Source organism: Oryctolagus cuniculus, chromosome 3 (genome assembly GCF_051225735.1).
Source record: "Oryctolagus cuniculus isolate XC-2025 breed Fujian yellow rabbit chromosome 3, ASM5122573v1, whole genome shotgun sequence".
Lineage (NCBI taxonomy): Eukaryota > Metazoa > Chordata > Mammalia > Lagomorpha > Leporidae > Oryctolagus > Oryctolagus cuniculus.
The window spans coordinates 132,080,860-132,104,906 of NC_142869.1; the positions used below are offsets into that span (position 1 = coordinate 132,080,860).

At 40.3% G+C, this 24,047-nt stretch overlaps 1 protein-coding gene across 11 annotated transcripts in view; it reads left to right on the forward strand.

The window, feature by feature from the left end:
* Nucleotides 1-24,047, forward strand: part of IMMP2L (inner mitochondrial membrane peptidase subunit 2) — a 1,052,378-nt gene that overhangs the window by 104,837 nt on the left and 923,494 nt on the right. For 3 of the 11 annotated variants that reach the window (XM_089329400.1, XM_089329405.1, XM_089329406.1), the window contains 2 exons: nt 7,981-8,033; nt 11,233-11,599. The exons of 7 other annotated variants lie outside the window; for them this stretch is intronic. In XM_089329400.1, the coding sequence (XP_089185526.1) occupies nt 7,981-8,033; nt 11,233-11,357 (178 nt within the window). In that variant the 3' untranslated portion in view covers nt 11,358-11,599. Of the gene's footprint in view, nt 1-7,980; nt 8,034-11,232; nt 11,600-24,047 lie in introns of those variants that run through there. One more of the 11 variants, XM_089329402.1, reaches the window with a different exon arrangement.

Consider the following 24,047-nt stretch of genomic DNA (forward strand, 5'->3'; position numbering starts at 1 on the left):
TCAGGGAGAACATATAATACTTATCTTTTTGGGACTGGCTTATTTCACTAAATATAATGGTTGCAAGTTGCATTCATTTTGTTGCAAGTGACAGGATTTCATTTTTTCTTTTTTACTGCTGTGTAGCATTCTGTAGTGGATATACACTGTAATTTTTTTTTATCCAGTCTCCAGTCTTCAGTTGAGGGACATCTGGGTTGATTCATATTTTAGCTATCTTAAATTGAGCTACAATAAACATAGGGGTACAAATTAGTCTTTCATATACTGATTTCTTTTCATTTGGGTAAATTCCCAGGAGTGGGACAGCTGGATCATATGGTAGGTCTATATTCAGATTTCTGAGGTATCTCCATAGTGTCTTCCACAGTGGCTATACCAGTTTACATTCCCGCCAACAGTGGAGTAGGGTACATTTTGTTTTTAAAGATCTATTTGTTTATTTATTTCAAAGTCAGAGTTAGAGAGAGAGATAGGGAGAGACAGAGAGTTTTTCATCTACTGATTCACTCCCCAGATGGCCCCAACAGTCCATGTTGGGCCAGGCTGGAGCCAGGAGCCAAGAGCTTCTTCTGGGTTTCCCATAAGGGTTACAGGAGCCCAATTTCATGCTTTTCCCAGGCCATTAGCAGGGAGCTGGATTGGAAGTAAAGCAGCCGGGACACGTATTGGCATGTGTTTGGGATGCCAGTGTCACAGGTGGTAGGTTTGTCTGCTATGCCACAACGTTGGCTCCAGTGGCAGGTATTTTTAAAGAGGTCAGTACATCAATAGATGAATATTGTCTTTGAAATTAGAATTGAACTGGGTTGAAATGAATTTAGAGTATATATATATACCCAAAGTAAAACAAAACCAAAAGAGTCATAGATTGACTTTAAAATGCTAAATTATACAGATGGACTGGTAAACTAAGTACACTATGTTTATTGAGGCTACAGTTTGAATATGTGTGTGGGTTACATTTTTCATGATGTGCACATGCTCACACACACACATTGAGCTACTATTACCTCTTTGTATTTAATTTTCAGTGGGATTCCTGGGGTTATATAATAGAAGTAATGATACCTGTGGATTGTTTTTTTTTTCTTTTTTTTAATAAATCTTTTTTTGTTTATTTGAGAAGCAGAGTTATGGACAGAAAGAGGGAGATAGACTGGTCTTCCATCTGTTGGTTCACTCTGCAAATGGTGACAACAGACAGAGCTGAGCTGATCTGAAGCCAGGAGCTAGGACCCTCTTCCGGGGCTCTCACATGGATACGTGGGTCCAAGCACTTAGGCCAAATTCCACTGCTTTCCCAGGCACATTAGCAGGGAGCTAGATCAGAAGAGGAGCAGCCAGACTAGAACTGGCTTTACCTGCTATGCCAGAGTGCTGGTTCCTCTGGGTTTTGTTTCTAACTAGCTAGACAACTTGTGTAAGCCAACTAATCTCCTAGTACCTTATTTTCTGAAACTATGACATCATGAAGTTGTCCTGGGTGACTTGCTCATAAACTTGCATCCTAATGAGGCATACAAGAACCAGTTCTGAAGGAACTTTCCAGATCCCATTCTTCTTCTATACTATATATATAATATATTGTATATAGTATTTATTTTGTAGCTCTCTTATAACATAAGCCAGATATGTAATTTAAAAATACTTATATAAGGTATAGGGTTGGGGGTGGGGGGGGAGAGAGAGAGAGAGAGAGAGAGAGAGAGAGATTATCTTCCCATTCACTAGTTTTCCCTCAAATTGCCTACAGTGACCCCTGATTGAGTCAGAAGTTGGAGGCCTGGAACTCAGTGCAAATCTCCTGTGTGAGTGGCAGGGCCCAGTCACTTATTCCTCCTTCACTGTTGCCTCCAAGGTCTGTGTTAGCAGGAAGCTGGAATCAGTGGAGCAAGGAAATGATGACAGACATTCTCTCTCTCTCTTTCTTTTTTTTTGAAAGTTAGAGTTACACAGAGAAAGGAGAGGCAGAGGGAGAGAGAGAGAGGTCTTCCATCCGATGGTTCACTCCCCAGTTGGCCGCAACGGCTGGAGCTGCGCCAATCTGAAGCCAGGAGCCAAGAGCTTTTTCTGGGTCTCCCACATGGGTGCAGGGGCCCAAGGACTTGGGCCATCCTCTACTGCTTTCTCAGGCCACAGCAGAGAGCTGGATCGGAAGTGGAGCAGCTGGGTCTCGAACTGGTGCCCATCTGGGATGCTGGCGCTTCAGGCCAGGGCATTAATCTGCTGCACCACAGCACTGGCCCCTACAGACATTCTGATATGAGATGTCTTAACTACTGGGCCAAATGCCTGCCCTCAGATATCTAATTTTAAGTTCTCTAGTGCCATATTAAGAAAAGTAAGTAAAAGAACAAGTAAAATTAATGTTAGTATTTTATTTAATCCAATTTATCCAAAGCATGTACTTGTGATTATTGTTAAAAATATTAAGGGGAGCAATGGTATAGTGGTTAAGACACCATTTTGGAAATATGCATCCCATATCAGAGTACCTGGGTTTGAGTCCCAGCTATGTTCCTAGTTCTACTGCCAGTGCAGATGCAACAGATCATGGCTCAAATACTTGCATTCTTGCTTAATGTAGGAAAACTAGATTGAGTTCCTAGCTCCCGAGTTTGGTCTGGCCCACCTACTGCTGTTGTGGGTGTTTGGAGATTGACTCAGCAGATGGGAGTTCTCTCTGTCTTTCTTACTACCTTTGAAATAAATAAAATAAATATGTCAAAATTAAAAAAAAAATACCCACCCAGTTCTATTGAATCAGAATTTGGAGGTAAGACATGGAGAGATGATCCTGCATTAAAAATATGTTAGTAAAATATATTTTTTTTGAAAAATGAAGTCTTGAAAAGCTGGTGTAGTTCCAGTACAGTATGTACTACTTTGGACTAGTCACCTTTCATGTGTTCAGTACTGCATGTGGCTTTGACTTACTTTATTATACCTAAAAGCTGCAGTCTTGGCATCCTCAGATTTCAGCCTATAACTCCAATTTAGGGGCTTTTGTGGCAGTTTTAATTTCTTTCATTTTCCTCCCCTCTTCCAGTAATGACGGAGACTTGCAGTCCCTAGAATCTGTGAAAATATCACTGAATCAGTTGCTTTATTTCCAAATATTTGGAAAGATTATTCTGCTTATTCTCTTCAGTTTTTTAAAAATATTTATTTATTTATTTGAAAATAGGAGTTACACAGAGAGAGAAGGAGAGGCAGAGAGAGAGAGAGAGAGAGAGAGAGAGAGGTATTCCATCCACTGGTTCACTCCCTAGCTGGCAGCAATGGCTGGAGCTGCACTGATCCAAAGCCAGGAGCCAGGAGCTTCCTCCGGGTCTCCCACGTAGATGCAGGGGCCCAAGGACTTGGGCAATCTTTTACTGCTTTCCCAGGCCATAGCAGAGAGCTAGACGGGAAATGGAACAGCCAGGACTCAAACTGGTGCCCATGTTGGATGCTGGCACTGCAGGCAGCAGCTTTACCCACTATGCCACAGCGCCATCCCCTCTCTTCAATTTCTGATGTCATTTACTTTCCTAACCCACTGAAATAAAATTTCATTCTCTAAAATAATCCTGCAGAAACTCCTTGAGAAAGCCCCCAGACCTTCTCATTGCCAATTTAATGGACACAATATGAATGTTTATTGATCTCTTGGCAGAAATGGACACTGAATACTTCCTCCTTGAAACTTCTTTCCCTTGACATATATTGCATGCATATTCATTCTTGATCTTCTTTTAGCACTCTGCCTATTTTGCTGATTCCTTTCTTGGCCCTTTTCTCTTCCCCTGTTGCCCACTTCTCTTTTTCTTGCCTACCTCACTTCTTAACAAAGCATCACTCTTATATTTTCAGTTGTCCTCTGGGTATATCTGTACAATGACATTCTGCAGACTGCTCAAACCCAACTTCCTCTTCCTCTCCCATTCCAAATTAATTTTTCTCCTCTGATTATTATTTTGATTTTTGGTATCATCACATTTAGTCATAAATCAAAGTTAAAGACTTCACTTTCATCTTTAACTTCTTAGATGTTGTTACCATCAACATCGATTATTACATACAGAGTCTTTTCGCATCTACCTGCAAAATATCTATTGAATATTTTTCTTTTCTGCTTTTGTATGCTTTAGTTCGTGTACCACACTGATAACTCTTTCTTCATCTGTATTTCCTCTAGTGTATTTTCCATCTGGCACCCGTGTTACTTCCAACATAATTCTATCTCTTCCTGCCTAGAACTTCCTATTGTTTTGCATTGCATATTAGATCCTAGGTTGTTGTTCAGTCTTTAGCTCTAGATACTCTCTTGTGTTTTTCTCTCTGTTCTAACAAAGCCTTTAAAAATTAAATATGTTTCCATTGATAAAATTTTAGGCTTCTTGATGGCTAATGGAAGAAACCAGCCATCAAGTGTAGACGGTATGGCCTGTAGAGCACCTATACTTTTAACAAGTGAGAAAACACATGGCATGTTTATGTGATAGCTAAAACTATGGTAATCAGGAGGTTTTTTTTTTTTTTTTTTTTTTTTCTGTAACAAAATTGTTGAGTAGATTTAGTTTCTGGGAAGCAAGTGTTGATAATATCCTAAAAGCAATGAATGATGTATGTTTCATTTATTGATAGATATGCTTTCTATACCTAGAAACTAACTTAGAGAACTACCTTGGTTAAGTTGTACAACTTGATTGACTTTTATAGGAAAACAATAGATCCCCTGAGGTAACGCTAATGTGAGTAGAAAATAAGCCTGGAAGTTAGTAGATGTAGTTAGGGTGAGAAAGAATGACTTTATTACCTATTTCTTAATATTTTTAAATTTGGTCTTCTCTTGGCCTCTTTATTCTTTAGCATATTTCAGTCAGATAAGATGTTAGTTCTTTATAATGCAGTATACTTTTTTTCCAGCCACATCCTGTTATTATTAACCTCATATGGCTTGGCTGGCAACAGGCTCTCCTTAGGCAGCATAGTCATCAATGCAACAGGAAGAGGAGAAATATTAATTGGAGTGTGCTACTTCTTGGAGACCTTTAAAAGTACTGAAGATGCTGAGGAAGTGATTTTTGCTTCTACTTCACGACTGTTTAAAATCTAATTGCTTAATTTAAAAGAAAGTGGGGGTCATAAACATCAATGAATAAATTGTCAGCAGGAATATTTTTGCATATAGTAAGAATATTTTGCTCTTTTCTCAAACAATAGAACAAGGTAATAACTGATCATCATGTTTAAAATGGCAATTAACCTCACCATCTCTGTAATTCTAAGGAAGTCTAGAATGAACTTGGGACCTGGCACATTAGTTTCAATGTAAACATCAGCCACCATTGAACATTTATCTGTAAGATCATCTGTATTGTGTATAAACATGAACAGTGTGACTTACATAAGTAGAAGGTAAAAGCCAAAGATTTCAACTGCAGCAAAATATTCCCTTTAAAAAATGAATATCACATCTTTTATAGAACTGCATATATTTCTGGACTATGTATAGACTTGGAAATTTTAGAACTAAATGTTTTTGAGGGCTTGCTGTGTGTCCGTAATTGCTCTAAACACTTCACCTATGCTACCTCATTTAATTTTCCCAATAGCCCTGTGAGGTAAGAACTATTATTATACAATGAGGAACTTGATTATATTATATTACACAATGATATATTATACAATGAGAAACTTGATGCACATAGAGATTGGCTGACTTGCCCAAGGTCACCCCTAAGTGTCTGTCTCAGAGGCACTGTTTGTGACCACTTGGCTCTTCCTTCAGTCAGTGAGTCAGTCTGCCTGTCAGTCAATCTGGTTTTATACAGTAAACTCTAGAGTTGCAACTCTTACCTCATACCTAGTACCCTCATTTCCACATTAAACTGGATTCTGTGGATCCAGATTGTTCCTGTGTATTTACAGAAATATACAAATTATCTATCTATAGAAATATACAAATATATATATCAAAGTCATTTTGTGCACCAAATAATCACTTTTTGTTCATCATATTTGCTGCTATTGTTGAAGTTAATTTGTGTTAAAAATGGAATTTTTTAAAAGGACTGTTTATTAATTTTGATTTTACTTACTTACTTTTATATATCTGAAGGAGAGATGACAGATACAGAGACAGAAACAAATGGATAGAGAGATGTTCCATTCTGGTTCACTCCCTGAATACTTGCAACAGACAGTGTTTGGTCAGGCCAAAGTCAGGAGCCTGGAACTCAATCTGGGTCTCTCACATGGGTGACAAGGACCCACCTAATTGAGTCATCACCCGTTGCCTCTCAGGATGTGCATTAACAGAAAGCTGGAATTGGATGTGGAGCCAGGATTTGAGCCCAGGCTCTCTGATAGTGACACCCCAAGCAACATCTTAACCGCTGCACCAAAGGCCCACCCTATTTTTTTTTTTTTTTAATTTTTTTGCCAGGCAGAGTGGACAGTGAGAGAGAGAGAGAGAGAAAGGTCTTCCCTCCGTTGGTTCACTCCCCTAATGGCCACTATGGCCGGCACTGCGCCTGTCCGAAGCCAGGAGCCGGGTACTTCCTCCTGGTCTTCCATGCGGGTGCAGGGACCCAAGCACTTGGGCCATCTTCCTCTGCCCTCCTGGGCCACAGCAGAGAGCTGGACTGGAAGAGGAGCAACTGGGACAGAACCGGCGCCTCAACTGGGACCAGAACCCAGGGTGCTGGCGCCTCAGGCGGAGGATTAGCCAAGTGAGCCACAGTGGTGGCCGTGGCCCACCCCATTTTTAATAGAAAAAGGTGGCTTACAGTTTTCAAAGTTCAGTGAGGGTTTCGTTTCTCGGATTCTCTCCCAAAATCCTCACCTGAATTTGATGATTTTTCATGTCTTTTTGGACTGAAATGCCATCCTCCTTTCCCTCCAACTCCTCCAATTAAATGAAGCCAAACACACATTTTGGGAGGAACATCACTAGGAAGGGCCATGCCGCTGGCTGAAGGAAGGATTTGGGAAGTGTAAGAGGGAGGATGCTGGGGAAGTGGTTGAGAGTTTAGCATCTCATGTATAGCCAGAAATATCCCAAGTAAGAATGCCAGAATCTCTTCTGACAGCAAAGTCTCCAAAAATGACTTGTAAGCAAATAAATTTCCTGAGGATTTAAAGTATACTGCTAAATAGCGGTCAGAGGGCCAGGGATAGCAGGAGTGATAGGTCTTACTGACCTTCTGAACAATAGGTGGTTTGGCTAGTAAAAGTTAAAGAGTTGGTTGTATTTTAATATATCCCCAGCACACATTTGATTGGGCAGATAGGTTCTACATAAAATGATTTAGAATAGAATGACTCAAATGAGAATTATGACTCAAATTAGAATAAATGACTCAAATCATTGACGAGTGCAAAAACACCAAAGGAAAAATCAATAATAGCAGGTTATGCTTATAGAACACTTACTATAAGCCAACACTTGCTCTAAGCACTTTAATATATATTAGCTGACTTAATTATCTTTTTTTAAAAAAAGATTTATTTATTTGAAAGGCAGGGAGTTATTTAAAGTCTGAATTTGAGGCAGCTGTGCTTGAAGTTAAAAAAAAAATTTTTTTTTTCAGTTTTGAGAAACAAATCCTATAGATCATATGAAGTAAAGACTTGGTTTCTCACTATGTACCAGACAGGGCCTTGGTGGGAAACAGATGACACATTCAGTGTTGGGTAATGAGGAGAATTTAATGAAGGGACTGTTTGCAAAGGAGTAGGCATTCCTTTGGGATCTAATCAACAAGAGATAGTGAAAAGAAGAGCAACATTGAGAGGCCATTGTAGCCCTAGGGGAGGGGATGGAATCACCTATACTGGTGGGAGCTTGAATCACGGGAGAGGGTCCAGTGGACAGAAGTCAGGACTAGACCAGGAGTGGCTGAATGTCACTACCAAAGCCCAGTGGGGTAGGGGATGATGATACATACTTCACCTTCTCTGCCATGTTGTCTTGTGATCTCCTTGCAGTACTTCCCAGTTGATGAACCCACTGGAAACTAGAAGTCAAGAAAGCTTGAGTGGTGAGTGCAGTGCACAGAGGTTATCCTCTGGGGTGAGAACCAGCAGAGACCAGGGAATGGGAAATGGAGGGCAACAAGTATTATCCAGCATGTCATACGCTAAGGGTTGAATTGTACCTCCCAGAAATGTTGAAACCGTCACTGTGCTGAAGTCCTAATCCCCAAATCTTCAGAATGTGAACTTATTGAGAAAGAGGTTCTATATAGAAGCCATCAAGTCTCAAAGGAGGTCATAAACATGGGCTGTAACCCAATATGACTGGTGCCTTTACAAAATGGGGATATTGGGAAGAGAAAACACAGGGAGAAGAGGATGTGAAGGGACTCAAGAAGACGACCATCTAAAAGTCAAGGAACACCTGAGCCTGTGGGATGCCAGGGGACAGAGACGTGAAATGGACCTTTCTGTGTGGCCTTCAGAGGGTGTGTGGCCTGTCAACTCCTTATGTTCAGACTTCTGGCCCCAAAACAGCTTTTGTTGCTCTAAGTCACCCAGGTTTGGGTTCTATCTTACCATAGTCCTAAGAAGCAGATGAACTGTTGTAACCTGGAAAAGCTCCTTATTGATCAGATTTGCTTTTGATTTCTTTCTAAGTATAGAGGCATGGATACTTTACAAATCAGAAATCAGCTGGCATGAAACACTGCTTTTGCTGTAGACATATGGCACAGCAGTTAAGATGCCGCTTGGGACACTGTCATCCCATGTTGGAGTGTGTGGTTTTGAGTCACGACTCCAACTCCATTCCCCATTCCTCCTTCCTGCTAATGTCCACCTGGGGAGGCAGCAGGTGATGGCCCAAGTACTTGGGTCCTGACACCCATGTGGGTTGCCTGCGTTGAGTTATGAGCTTTTGGTTTTGTCCTGGCCCAGCCATAGGTGTTGTGGGCATTCGGGGAGTGAACAAGTGGATGGAAGATCTCTTTCTCTTCCAAACAAATAAGTAAATAAATAGTTTTCAGAAAACACACTAATTTGGGATGATACACAATTTTAATAGCATATTTGGAGCTAGGCTTTTATATGTAAACTCTGTTAGTACACACTAGGCTTTCAGCTAGGCCCATAAGTATATTTTATTGCTGAATGTTTAGTTAAGAAAAGTTTTATTATTATGGTTTATGGGCTTTAATCTTAATCATTAATTTCTGAGTGTTAAGTATGCCTTGTTGATTTGTTGATTTTTCTAATCTTCACATTGAGTTAAAATTTTCTTGTTAATATGAGGCAGATTTGGCAAACTTACACAAAACTCTGTTTTGAAAATTTAGGAGAAAAACAATGTTATTGGTGATGATCATATTATCTGTCACATTATATACTGATTATACATTCAATAAAATGTATCCATTTGGAAGACTATTGTTAATCTGAAAATTGACATCTGTACATAATGAGTAACTCAAATAATTGTGGGCTGTATTTTGAGACTTTAATAATTTTAAGATTTTTTTTTTTTAATTTTTTTGACAGGCAGAGTGGACAGTGAGAGAGAGACAGAGAGAAAGGTCTTCCTTTTGCCGTTGGTTCACCCTCCAATGGCCGCCGCGGCCGGCGCGCTGCGGCCGGCGCACCGCGCTGATCCGATGGCAGGAGCCAGGAGCCAGGTGCTTTTCCTGGTCTCCCATGGGGTGCAGGGCCCAAGCACCTGGGCCATCCTCCACTGCACTCCCTGGCCACAGCAGAGGGCTGGCCTGGAAGAGGGGCAACCGGGACAGAATCCGGCGCCCCGACCGGGACTAGAACCCGGTGTGCCGGCGCCGCTAGGCGGAGGATTAGCCTAGTGAGCCGCGGCGCCGGCTAAGACTTTAATAATTTTAAAGAATTATACTTTTAGGAGTTCATTTTTAAAAATTATCACATAAATACATATGAAGATTTTTATACAAACCTCTAATAATATTAATCCCTCAAGAAGATACTATCAATATTTTGATATAAAATACTTCAGAATTTTTTTTCAATGTGTGTGTGCACACACATGAGTGCATTAGCTCACCCTTGGGTCACAATATTTTGGGTAGGTTTTTTTTTTCTTTTGTTTGCTGTTCAATATATTTCATATTTACTGTATTGACAATTCGTTTTATGATGAGGGAAATGCAAGAAACCTGATTTGTAATAAAAACACAACATTATATTAAGCTTTAAGTAACTATACCATTTGACTATAATCATTTATGTTCATTGTAGGAACTAATTATAGGGAAAAATTTTATCAAAGATGGATTCTGTGGTTTCAAATTTAAAGTGACTATGCTCGGCCATCGCTGCGGCTCACTAGGCTAATTCTCTGCCTGCAGTGCCGGTACCCTGGGTTCTATCCGGTTGGGGCACCGGATTCTGTCCCGGTTGCTCCTGTTCCAGTCCAGCTCTCTGCTGTGGCCCGGGAAGGCAGTAGAGGATGGCCCAAGTGCTTGGGCCCTGCCACCCGCATGGGAGACTGGGAGGAAGCACCTGGCTCCTGGCTTCGGATCGGCGCAGTGTGCCAGCCGTAGTGGCCATTTGTGAGGTGAACCAATGGAAGGAAGACCTGTCTGTCTCTTTCTAACTCTGCCTGTCAAAAAAAAAAAAAAAAAACCAAAACACACAAGTGATTATGCTCCTTCTTCTTTCTGCTGGTTCACTTTTCTTCCCTTGGTTAGCTTTTCTTTCTTTCACACATTAAACAATAAAAGAGAAGAAACATAGTTTTTATCTATCTGTCTTTATTTATTTATTTTTGTAGATTTATTTATTTATTTGAAAGAGTTATATATAGAGAGAGACAGAGAGAGGGAGGTCTTCCATCTGCTGGTTTACATCTCAAATGGCCATAAAGATCGGGGCTGGGTCAATCTGAAGCCAGGAGCCAAGGGTTTCATCCGGGTTTCCAGGTGGGTGTGGGGGCCCAAGTGCTTGGTCATCTTCTGCTGTTTTCTCAGGCACATTAGCAAGGAGCTGAATCATAAGTGGAGCAGCCTAGACACAAACTGGAACCCATCTGAGACGCTGGCATCAGAGCCAACAGCTTAACCCACTACGCCTTGGTGCCAGTTCCAGGAACATATTTTTGAAAAGGATTCCACAAACCCCTTTGCTTGTGAAATACGAACAATAATAAAATTATGTTACCTTCTTTCTAATTTTCTGAAACAGTAATTGATTAGTTTTAAGTTTGCTTCTGTTTTTAATTTGGCTCCCTCTGGTTTCTTTTAGCTCTTGGAATTTACTTTAAAATTTTTAAATTTCAAGACTATCGTGACATAGTGGGTAAAGCCATTGCATGTGATGCCAGCATCCCATATGGATACCAGTTCGAGTCCCAGCTGTCCCACTTCTAATCCAGCTCCCGCTAATGGCCTGAGAAAAGCATCAGAGGATGACCAAAGTGTGGGAGACCCAAGTCGGAGACCTGGATGAAGCTGCTGTCTCTTGGTTTTGGTTTGGTTCATCCCTGAACATTGCAGCCTTCTGGGGAATAAACCAGTGGAGGGAAGATCTTGCTCTCTCTCCCCCGTTTTCTTCCTCTCTCTCTCTGTAACTCTGGCTTTCAAATAAATAAGTCTTTTTAAAAATTCTGAAATATCAGTGTGTTTAGCTGTCTTTGTAGAAAAAGTGTTTTGCTTTTTATCTGGTAGGATTTAGATAGCAACAGTTAAAGTTTTTAATAAAACTCATTTTGCATGCCTCAGGCTTTTTATGTTTATTCTATTTGATTTCTTTATTACATGTCAAATATCTTCAGTTTAAGTTTGAGTTGCGTTTCATTTGTGATATCTGAAGTTCTGGCCAGCTCTGCTCCTATCTACCCTGATGCGCAGGTGACATTTCAACCCACAGAGGCACATTTCAAAATGAAGCACGTTGCCTGGTTTCCAGCTGCCCTTTGGGGACTCTACATTTGCAGCATAACTATCTTGGAGATGCTCCATGAAGCATTTATATTTCACTGAATCTAACAAAACTTCATTAGATTTTCTGAATTGAAGGATTCTCTAATTTTCCAGGTCAGCTTGATATCAGAGCAGGGAGCCAAGGACGCTTTATATACTTCTGCAGTCATTTCTTAGGAATGATTCTGGTTACCCCATACTTCTTCTTCCAAGGGACGTCCCTGCCCCAAACTCAATTCTTTTCAAGGGAGTTCCCTGTAAATTTCTGCTTGGTAAAAAAAAAAAAAAAAAAAAAAAAAAAAAATTGAGAGGAAACTACATTTTAACATAAGAAATTAATGCCAGAATGTAAGAATGCCAGAATCTTTTGCCTCCCATTTTGATTGCTGTGACAGAGGGAAAAGGACATGATAAATGGCTTTTAAAGCTTTGGCCTAGAAATGTCACATGCTGCTTTTGCTCTGATTTCTTTGATTAAAGCAAGTGATATGGTCACTCTTGGCTTACAGGGGAGAAGGGAGATATAGTATAAAGTTATAACCAAGATATAAAGAAATGTTTATGTGGTATTTGTAAGCATGTACATTGGTTTCTTTGGTTGATTGATCAATCTGTTAATTTAATTCAAAATGTATCGAACACTTATCCTTTACTGTTCATTAGTTAAATGTGAAAGTAATTATGTATAATGATAAAATGACAGTTTCCTTTGTAATATTAGAAAATTGGAAACAAGTGTTGAGTAAAGAAGGAAAGGGATCTTTACCATGTTTACTCAGAATATAGGGAAGTCATCAGTTTCTTTTTTTTTTTTTTTCTTTTTTCTTTTTTTGGACAGGCAGAGTGGACAGTGAGAGAGAGAAACAGAGAGAAAGGTCTTTCTTTTGCTGTTGGTTCACCCTCCAATGGCCACCGCGGCCCACGCGCTGTAGCCGTCGCACCATGCTGATCTGAAGCCAGGAGCCAGGTATTTCTCCTGGTCTCCCATGGGGTACAGGGCCCAAGCACTTGGGCCATCCTCCACTGCACTCCCGGGCCATAGCAGAGAGCTGGCCTGGAAGAGGGGCAACCGGGACAGAATCCGGCACCCCGACCGGGACTAGAACCCGGTGTGCCGGTGCCGCTAGGTAGAGGATTAGCCTATTGAGCTGTGGCGCTGGCATCAGTTTCTATTGGAAATATATTTTTGTGGCTTTTTCCAGCAACAATTTAGCATCTTATGGTGCCATAAAGCAGGTAATTCTGGGTCTGAGGACTGGCAAGATGGTAAAGATTGTGAGGATTACAGAGGAATTAAATGTCCCTTAGTATGAGTTTATATAAAAGAAGATTAGGAGGTTGTAGAAAAACTCAGCATTTTGATTTCTAATATGCTGTCAAGTTGTTCAAGTGGATGTTTCCCGAAGGTCCCTGGAAATCAAGGAGTGAATCAGGAAACAGGAGAATAGAATAAGAGAATCAAAGGGCAGCAGTGGTGGAGGAATGTAGGAAAGGGATTCTGAGGAAAGTAATGGACACATTAGAGGGTTAGGAGAATCATGAAAGTATACCATTTTGGGAAATTGTGTAGCAAAGAAAAATTTTAAAGAAAAATAGAACCAACAGCAATGGAGAAAGAGATTATAGAAATAATTTTATTGGTAATCAAGGGTAGTTTTCTTGATGACTTAGAAAAGTACAGTGACAGGTTATTTCTTTATTAAGATAGAAAGCATATCATGGATATTATTGATGAATACTAGCAGTCTATAAAAATTGTTCAAAAGTTTTTAATCATTTAAGAGCTACTTTTAGTTAAATCTTAATTGTTAGATCAATTAGAAATGATTTGCATTTAATAGAAATTTGTATGAAGAGAATGTGTCCATACAAATAAAATATTTATATTAATCAAGTAGTCAATATACCAATTTTTTAATTCACATATTGAAAAAATCACTTATACTTAGGTGACTGAAACAGGGTAAGTGACCCAAAGCTTAGAAAGAGAAAAAAAGTTGGCAATTTTAGGTTTTAAATCTTTTAAACAAAAATATTGAGGTAGTATGGTTCTGTTTAGAAACTCAAATTATTTATATGCTATACCTTGAAGCAACTAAAGGACATGGTGAACATTTTTCGTGTGTCAGGAAGTATTTCATGTTGACTTTAAGGGGCAAATTGGTGACATTTGGAAACATTATAATAACTTTGAGGAAGAACTTTGAGGCATTTGTAGTAATAAGAATATAGTTTTGCTAAGTACCAAAAAATATGTTATAGGCTAGTACAATGTAAAGTAACTTTTATATCTAAAAGGGACACTGTCGCTCCCCAATTCGCGGAGGAATGACACCGGACCCTTTGCTGTTCTTTCTGCCCGGCCCTTCCCGGGTTTGCTGCCGTACCCCGACTCGCGGAGGAACGATGCTGTCCTGGGTTAGCTGCTGGCCCCCTGCCTCCGCAGAGGGGCGGCACCCCCACCCCCCCGCCACTTTCCCCGCTTCCGCGGAGGAGCGGCACACCACTGGCGGGCTCTCAGGGGTTCCTCAGATGTTGCTCAGATGTTCCTGGTGCATATTGTCTCTCTCTTCCTTTATAGTCCTCTTCTACCAATCCATGCTCTACTGCCCACACGCTGAGCAAGCTGCTCTCCTCCAACCAGGAGCAGGATCAGCTCCTGCAGCTTATCAGTCAAATTGGCGAGGCAGCTGCGTAGAAGTTGTTTACTCCTCCCCAGTGCCATATTGTGGGAGATCAGATGCATAGAATAAGTCTTAATTCCAGTAACTTAGTCTAGTCTCAGTTGCTCCCCACAGGACACTGAAGTATTTGTCTATAGAAATCTACTTTATATTCAGAACTTTCTAGTTTTATATTTACATACAGTGTCCTTAGTTGGGTGGTAAGGTTGAAATGTATTTAAATTTCTCTTCACACTTTCTCTGGTCTTAGCCCATTATATAATCTGTATACTAAGAAACAGCTGCATCTGTACCATTTCTTCATTTTTTCCCAATATGTTATGAAATGCCAATATTAAGAAATAAAATGTAGTTAGAGACCTGATAGATATCATTGATAAGTATTTAAACGATATTTTTTTATTTGGAAAATATACTACAGCTCATCTATATTTTCACCTTGCATTAGCAGATGAAGAGTTTGAAGTATAGGAAAATTAACTGTTATGGTAAACTGGAACGGGGTAGGGAAACTTTTTTATTCCAAGGGCCATTTGGATATTTATAACATTATTTGCAGGTCATACAAAATTATCAACTTAAAAATTAGCCTGCTATATATTTTTTGAATTGTGAATCCTTCCTGTAGTTGTCTTGGAAGGGCCAGACTAAGGGGTTTCGTGGGCCTTATATGGTCAGCAGGCTGGATGTTCCCTACCCCTGTAGTAGAACCTGGCTACCTGACTTTCAATATTATGTATTTTCAGTAATCTCTGCTTTACCTAGTTTCACAAGAGCAGTGCTAAAGTGCAGATGTAACCAGGTAGAGAAGACCTCATTAATAATGATGAATTCACTGTTGGTGTAGTTTCAGTAACTCAGCAAGCCAGGTCTGTTGTCCAATGGCTGGGTCTAGGTTCCAATGCAGGAAGTGCAAGTAAGGTACAGTGGAGGAATAAGTTTTATTGGCAAAGCAAAAATACACACTTGAGAGTGTAGGCATGCTTGAGATGAACACCATCTGATGAGGTCTGGACCTGTCCTTTTTCTATCATCTTGAAGGGTGATGAGAATGAAATTCTCCATAGGAGTGGTGCTTTGGGTGGAGTTTTACAGAACTGGGCAGAGATTTCCTAGAATTTGGTGATTTCCCATTTTCTGACCTTTTAGGAACTATTGGAAGTGGTATGAAGAGAGTGTGATTTTATTATAACATTATTACAATGAACTATAGGTCGTTATTGGACCACAGTCAGCAACCATGTTGTCCATAGTTTGTCCAGCCTTGGGAGGAACTTTAAAGGAAGCCCTGGGGGAGAGTGTGGTGAAATACTTCTTCCAACTCTCTTTCTGATTCCTGACTGTCTTCTTACCTATATCAGTCTTTCCTGCTTTAGAGATTTTTAACTCTTATTTTTATAGGAGGCAAAAGGGAGAAGGTTCATCTTCTGCAACTTCTTGCTGTGTCAGGACATCATCCCTGCCTAGTCAGGGGATGAAAATCTCTTGCTTATTGATCTAGAGCTTCCATTGTAGGATCTGAAAGTTCATTGCCAGTGATTGGTAATGGCTACAATTCTGTATGACCATCATCTTGACTCAAGACTGCTAAATTCTGGAGGCAACATAATAACTTGAGTGTACATGGGCCAAAAAGGACTATGTCAGAACTATGTCAGAAAAGGCAGAGCACTTTTTACTGTTTCCCAGGAATTGGAAGCTGAGCAATTTCCCTGATCAAAATAATGGCGCTACTTGGCTTGATCATAAATCTTTCTGATACCTTCTTCCATAAGCCTGTTATTGTTAATGTAAGTGTAGCAGGTTTTATTAATCATTGCCCTACTCCATATTGTTCTGCCTTAAAATAACCTGCAGCCAGTTGGAAAACATAACAACTTAGCTATAGAATCTAAAGAATCTGCAGTCACTCTGCACAAGAATGAATCTTCTTCGTAGAAGAATGAGCAGTTTGCTGATACCCGCGCGCACACACACACACACACACATACACACAGAGCAGAAATAGGGCTTCAGATTCATATACCTGTGCACAATAAAGAATATTTGGAATCTGTATAAACACTGACTCTGGCCTTTCCCCAATTTTAAGGCCCTAGTCAAAGTGATATGTTGGTCTTTTGAGCCTAAGTGTTGGGTGGTAATGCCCGGCACTTCACAATTGGGTATGAAATTGTGGCATATCCTGTTGAGTCATGTTTGAGGTTGGATCCCTCCATCCAAAGGTGAACAGATTTGGTAAACCGGAGGCAAAGTGAATTGTCAGGAATGGAATTTGCCATAAACTCCTTGTGGATAGGGATCCTGCGTGGGAATTTAGAACAGTGAGTGGCTCCTGTCTTTCCTTTGACATTCAGAGTTACTCAAGCTCCAGGAGTGTGATGATCAAATGGGTTATAGGAGCTCCCTAAGTTTCTGGGCCCCACAGTCCTCAGATAAAGACATGAAGGAACCAGGGATCCTTCCCTTCCTTTGGAGCTGAGGGAAATTCCATTTCTAGTGCTCTGCTTGTTTGTATCAGGGGTAGGGGTCAGCAGAGCTTTTCAGTCAGGGGTATTCCTTGAACTAATGTCCTGGCTTCCCCTACCTGAAACATTCTCTCTTGCATCCGTGGTTGGATGCCCCCTAGTTTGGGTCACATGGCAATGGTTATGGTTACTGCTATCATATGAGCCTGTTGTCTGACTGCTATCTTCTAAGTTGATATCCCCTTTCCTCCTCAGTTTTGTCTCTGTTATCCCAAATTCTATACCTAGCATCTGGGCCGTGGGGTTTTGGGGTTCTCTTGCCATTTTCTAGAGTTTCTTCTGAATATCTGGGGTCAACTGGTGAAATGAGTAATGAGTAAGACCTGTCCATTGGGGTGCCAAGACCTTTGTTAGTGTATGTCTTTTTTTTTTTTTTTTTTTTTTTTTGACAGGCAGAGTGGACAGTGAGAGAGAGAGACAGAGAGAAAGGTCTTCCTTTGCCGTTGGTTCACCCTCCAATGGCCGGCGCGGCCGGCGCGCTGCGGCCGGCGCACCGCGCTGATCCGATGGCAGGAGCCAGGAGCCAGGTGCTTTTCTTGGTCTCCCATGGGGTGCAGGGCCCAAGCACCTGGGCCATCCTCCACTGCACTCCCTGGCCACAGCAGAGGGCTGGCCTGGAAGAGGGGCAACCGGGACAGAATCCGGCGCCCCGACCGGGACTAGAACCCGGTGTGCCGGCGCCGCTAGGCGGAGGATTAGCCTAGTGAGCCGCGGCGCCGGCCTGTTAGTGTATGTCTTTAAGGCCTCCCTTTATCCTTGGAATAAGGCTGGGTTCTCTCCCTTCTGTTATTTAACCTCCTTGATTTTTTTTCATAACTTCTAGGATTTATGATAATTTTTCATTCCAGCCACTAGGCATGCCACTGTATGGTCTGGATGTCTTGAGTATCTGTGGCCCTGCTGGTTATTAGGGTATATTTGTAGGACTGCCCAGGCTCCCATGTCATACTGATTAGTCTACTGAGCTGCCAAGGAGTCAGCATGGGCCTGTGCCTTGGCCCAGATCTTCTGTTTTTCTTAGGGGTACAAGAAGTGGACAGGACTGTAAGTCACCCTAGGTCACATCAAAGGCCAGAGCTAAAGCCTGAAATTCTTCTCTGAATTTAGTGGAGTCTTTTGAAAAATCTTCCAGGCCTTTCTTTACATTCATTTAAGTCGATAATGGAAAAAAGGAAATGTATTCTAATTGTCCAAGCATCTCTATTAGCCACCTTTCTTAGAGGACAAAGCTTACCGATACTCAGGTGGTAGAAGACACCATTGTGAGTATCCCTGTTTGGGCTATCTTCTCTTGGGGGAAGGGGAAGATTAGGTTGTAGGACAGAGGTGGTAGGGTAGTAGGAGGTGAAAGTGAGATTTTGGCTTTCAGTTTTAAGATTCATAAATTTCTAGCAGTCTATGTGATTATCCTAGCTCTACTACTTAAGCAAATGATGACTATCTAGTTATAGGGTTCCTGATTGTAATGTTTTCCATTTACAATCATGCTACATATTTTCACACTTATAATGACAATATTTTATGGATATTAAGGTATATTTTTTCATATTTTAACATATTTGAAATTATGATTTTTTTCAAAGACTTTTTTTTTTTTCCCGAACGACAGTCACAGAGGGAAAGGAAGTGACAGAATGAGATCTTCCATCCACTGGTTCATTCTCCAAATGGTCACAGTGTGCCAGGGATAGGCCAAACTGAAGTCAGGAGACCGGAACTCCATCTGGGTGTCCCATGTGTGTCACTGGGACCCAAGTACTTGGGTCATCTTTGCTGCTTTCCCAGGTGTATTAGCAGGGACCTGTAGAGAAGTGGAACAACTAGTACTTAAGATTTGAAGTGATGCTCCAGTAAGGGACATTAATGTTACAAGTGGCAGGTTAACCTGCTGTAACACAATGCTGGCCCCCAAGTTAAGATCTTTTAATTTATGGCCTTTTAAAATCACTATTGGTTAGGTGGTAGTTTTGTTGTAGCTGTTACTACTTCTGCATGTGTGTGTGTATGCATGTAGTCATAGTGTCAGTACTTTTAAAAATGTGTTATGTGAATTTTAAGTACTATAATAACTCACTGAATTCTCTGATTTGGCTTGGGGAAAAAGTTGTGAATCCAGAAAGGCATAGGCAGAACAAGAGAAACTATTATCAAAATACATAAAAATATAAGAAGTCTAAGTGATAAGGCATTAAGTCATGGTCTGTAGCTTTTCTCTTTCTAGTGGTAAATAAACAATAAAGGCACCTGTTGTAATGATTGTGCTTTGGATTCATCGAAGCATGCTATAATATTTTAGTTTGTTTAAATTAAGTGGGATGACTTATGATCTGGTGAAAATTTTAAGAACATGTGTTTATGAAGTTGAGTATTACTTTAATATACTTTTAACTATAGAGTCTATTAAGGGATCTTTTTAAGAAAGGTTAAAATCATTACTTTTGTTCAAATGTAAGATGAGCAAATATCAAAATATTTAACTCTTTAATTAATGAAGGCACCAGGAAGATGTTACAGATGCAACAGATAAAGGGTTAATAACCAGAATCTACAAAGAGATCAAGAAACTCCACAAAAACAAAACCAACAACCCACTTAAGAGATGGGCCAAGGACCTCAATAGACATTTTTCAAAAGAGGAAATCCAAATGGCAAACAGGCACATGAAAAAATGTTCAAGGTCATTAGCAATCAGGGAAATGCAAATCAAAAGCACAGTGAGGTTTCACCTCACCCCGGTTAGAATGGCTCACATGCAGAAATCTACCAACAACAGATGCTGGCGAGGATGTGGGGAAAAAGGGACACTAACCCACTGTTGGTGGGAATGCAAACTGGTCAAGCCACTATGGAAGTCAGTCTGGAGATTCCTCAGAAACCTGAAGATAACCCTACCGTTCGACCCAGCCATCCCACTCCTTGGAATTTACCCAAAGGAATTTCAATTGGCAAACAAAAAAGCGGTGTGCACATTAATGTTTATTGCAGCTCAATTCACAATAGCTAAGACCTGGAACCGACCTAAATGCCCATCAACGATAGACTGGATAAAGAAATTATGGGATATGTACTCTTTAGAATACTATACCGCAGTAAGAAACAACGAAATCCAGTCATTTGCAACAAAATGGAGGAATCTGGAACACATCATGCTGAGTGAAATAAGCCAATCCCAAAGGGACAAATACCATATGTTCTCCCTGATCGGTGACGACTGACTGAACAGCAAGAGGGAAACCTGTTGGAGTGAGGTGGACACTATGGGAAACGGTGGCTTGATCAGCATAGCCCTGACTGTTAATGAACAACTTAATACATTATCCCTCTTAATAGTTTTTTTATCTGTTCTACTTAATATGACTGGTTTAGTTCTGTAATTGATGCACAGTTATTCTTAAGTGTTGAAAATTAACTGAAATGTGATCCCTGTTGAACATGGGAGTGGGAATGGGAGAGGGAAGAGATGTATAATTTGGGACATGCTCAGGCTGACTTGCCCCAAGTGGTGGAGTTGGAAGCATACCAGGGGATTCCAATTCAATCCCATCGAGGTGGCATGTACCAATGCCATCTCACTGTTCCAGGTGATCAATTTCAGTTCACAGTTGGTCATGGTGCAGGGACTGGGAGTCAAAGGGAGCACATGGACAAGTCTAGTACCTGCTAACGCTAACCGATGGAGTAAATAAAGGGGAGAGTGATCCAACATGGGAAGTGAGATACTCAGCAGACTCATAGAATGGCAGATGTCCTAAATAGCACTCTGGCCTCAGAATCAGCCCTAAAGGCATTCAGATCTGGCTGAAAAGCCCATGAGAGTATTTCAGGCATGGAAAGCCAAGACACTCTGGCAAAAGATCTCTGCGAGTGAGATCCCAGTGGAAAGAACAGGTTATCAAGGAGGGAGGTACCTTTCTCTGAAGGGAGGAGAGAACCTCCACTTTGACTATGACCTTGTCTAAACAAAATGGGAGTCGGAGAACTCGGAGGGCTTCCATAGCCTTGGAAACTCATGACTGGAGCATAGGGAGATTGCTGATGCCATAGACAGGAGTGTCAATTGGTAAAGTCAACAACGGGAGTACTTGCTCCTCATGTGGGATCTCTGTCCTTAATGTGCTGTGCATTGGGATTTGATGCTATAACGAGTACTCAAACAATATATTTCACTTTGTGTTTCTATGGGGGTGCAAACTGTTGAAATCCTTACTTAATGCATACTCAACTGATCCTCTGTAAAAAAAAAAAAAAAAAAAGAAATTATCAATTCCCAACTTGACTCTCACTGGGATTAAACATGTCAATAGGTCTGCTCTGATTTCATCATCATTTAAAAAAAAATCATCTATTATTTTTCACTTTGTGTTTCTGTGTGGGAGCAAGCTGTTGAAATCCATACTTAATGTATACTAAGCTGATCTTCTGTATATTAAGATAATCGAAAATGAATCTTGATGTGAATGGAAGGGGAGAGGGAGTGGGAAAGGGGAGGGTTGTGGGTGGGAAGGATGGTATGGGGGGGAAGCCATTGTAATCCATAAGTCGTACTTTGGAAATTTATATTCATTAAATAAAAGTTTAAAAAAAAGTGATTATAATAAACACACACACACACAAAAAGAGGATTCTGAACACTTGTATGTAGGCAATCAGGGACTCTGAAATGAATGTACATTATATCAAACTTGATCAATAACTACAGGGCAATGATCATTTCAACTCTATAAAGTAAAGTTATTTGCATTTCTATAGAAGGAAACTGTTATTATTTTATTGTTTTTTAAAGATTTATTTATTTATTTGAAAGGCAGAGTTACAGAGAGGCAGAGTCAGAAAAAGAGAGAGAGAGAAGTCTTCCATCTGGTGGTTCCCTCCCCAAATTGCTGCAGTGGCTGGAGCTGGGCAGATCCAAAGCCAGGAGTCTGGAGCTTCTTCCAGGTCCCCAACGTGGGTGTAGGGGTCCAAGAACTTGGGCCATCTTCCACTACTTTCTCAGGCACATTAGCAGGGGGCTGGATCAGAAGTGGAGCAGCCAGGACTTGAACTGGCACCCATATGGGATGCCGGCACTTCAGGCATTGGCTTTACCACACACCACAGTGTTGTCCACCTGTTTGTATTATTTTGTGACTCACAAGTACAGAGTTGTAAAGTAGTTGAAAAACAAAGGACTGAAAGCATTATGAAATCAGATCATATGGAAAGTTTACCACACAGGACAGTAAAGCTATTTTCGTGTGTGTATTTTAGCATTTCACAATTCTTTCTGAATAACATTAGAGTTTAAAAGGATTCCCCATACACCATTTACTAAACTTTAATTTCATAGGAAGGATTGCATTCAGACCATGCAAGTAAACCAAGTAAAGGTTGTTATTTGATCTTGTCTAATGGCCTGTGTTTCCATCACTTATCATTTCATCTAGCAATATTAGAGGGTTACTGAATTTGAATTACTCATTTATGTCTTCGGGTCAGTGAATTGAATTAAAACCAGATTATATTTTTGGATAGAGAAAAAAAGTAAAACAGCCTTCAAATGTAAGAGATGTACAAACACTTATTGATCATATGTACACCTTATGAAAGCTCGTTTGGCTAATCCTCTGCCTGCGGTGCTGGCATCCCGGGTTCTAGTCCCAGTTGGGGCACTGGATTCTGTCCCGGTTGCTCCTCTTCCAGTCCAGCTCTCTGCTGTGTCCCGGGAAGGCAGTGGAGGATGGCCCAAGTGCCTGGCTTCGGATTGGCGCAGCACCGGCCATAGTGGCCATTTGGGGAGTGAACCAACGGAAGGAAGACCTTTCTCTCTGTCTCTCTCTCACTGTCTATAACTCTACCTGTCAAATAAATTAAAAAAAAAAAAAAGAAATCTTGTCATTTGTGACAACATAGGTGAACTTGAAGCATGTTATGTTAAATGAAATAAGCCAGATACAGAAAGAAAAATATCACATGATCTCACTCATAGATGGAGTCTAGAAATGCTGATCCCATAAAAGCAGAAAGTAGAATGGTGGTCACCAGAGTCTGAGGTTATTAGAGGCAGAAAGGGGAGAGGGATATGAGGAGAGGGATATGATGATGTTGATCATTAGATGTGTGATTTTAGTTTGATAGGAGCATTAAAAACATGTCCAGAGTAGGCAAATATAGAAAGGCAGGGCATTAGGAATTCAGGGAGAGGATAGATAGGAGAGAGGGCAGAGAAATGGGGAATGACAAATGTTTATGGAGGTTTTTTAAATGTGATGACAATGCCTTAAAATTGATTATGGTGATGACTGCGCAACTCTGATCATACTAAGGTCTATTGGACTGCACACTCTAAACGTCTGAATTGTATAATAAGTAATAAAGCTGTCAAAAAAATAAATTTGTTTGATGCAGAGCATAGTCAAAGCCATTTTAACATAATTTGTATTGCTTCAAATTGATTCAAAATTAATTTTCTTACTATATATTTTATCCATGTATTTTAGAAACATGTATTTACTTTCATTTTCTGATAGCTGTTTGAGAATAAATTGTCACTAGAGAGAATTAGATTCAAATCAGAAGTGTTTATATGGTTCCAATTTATTGTAATAAAATTGTCTCACAATGGTTTGATAATGTGTTGAATACATGAATGCTTAGAGTTCTTCCTGAGCATGCAGATATGTTTATTTGACTGTCATATTTATTACCCAGTGAGATATATTTTTGAGACATAATCCTTTAGATGTGAAAGTATAAAAGTCCGGCATTTAACTTCAGCTGAATGTCCCAAACTATAGGTAAGTACTCATTGATTCATTAATATATTTAGCAAATGTGCCAATCATTTTATGAATGGATGTTGTTTTAAGAGGATTTCTTTTTTTTTTTTTTAAGATTTATTTTATTTATTTGAAAGATAGAGTAACAGAGAGAGGTAGAGACAGAGAGAG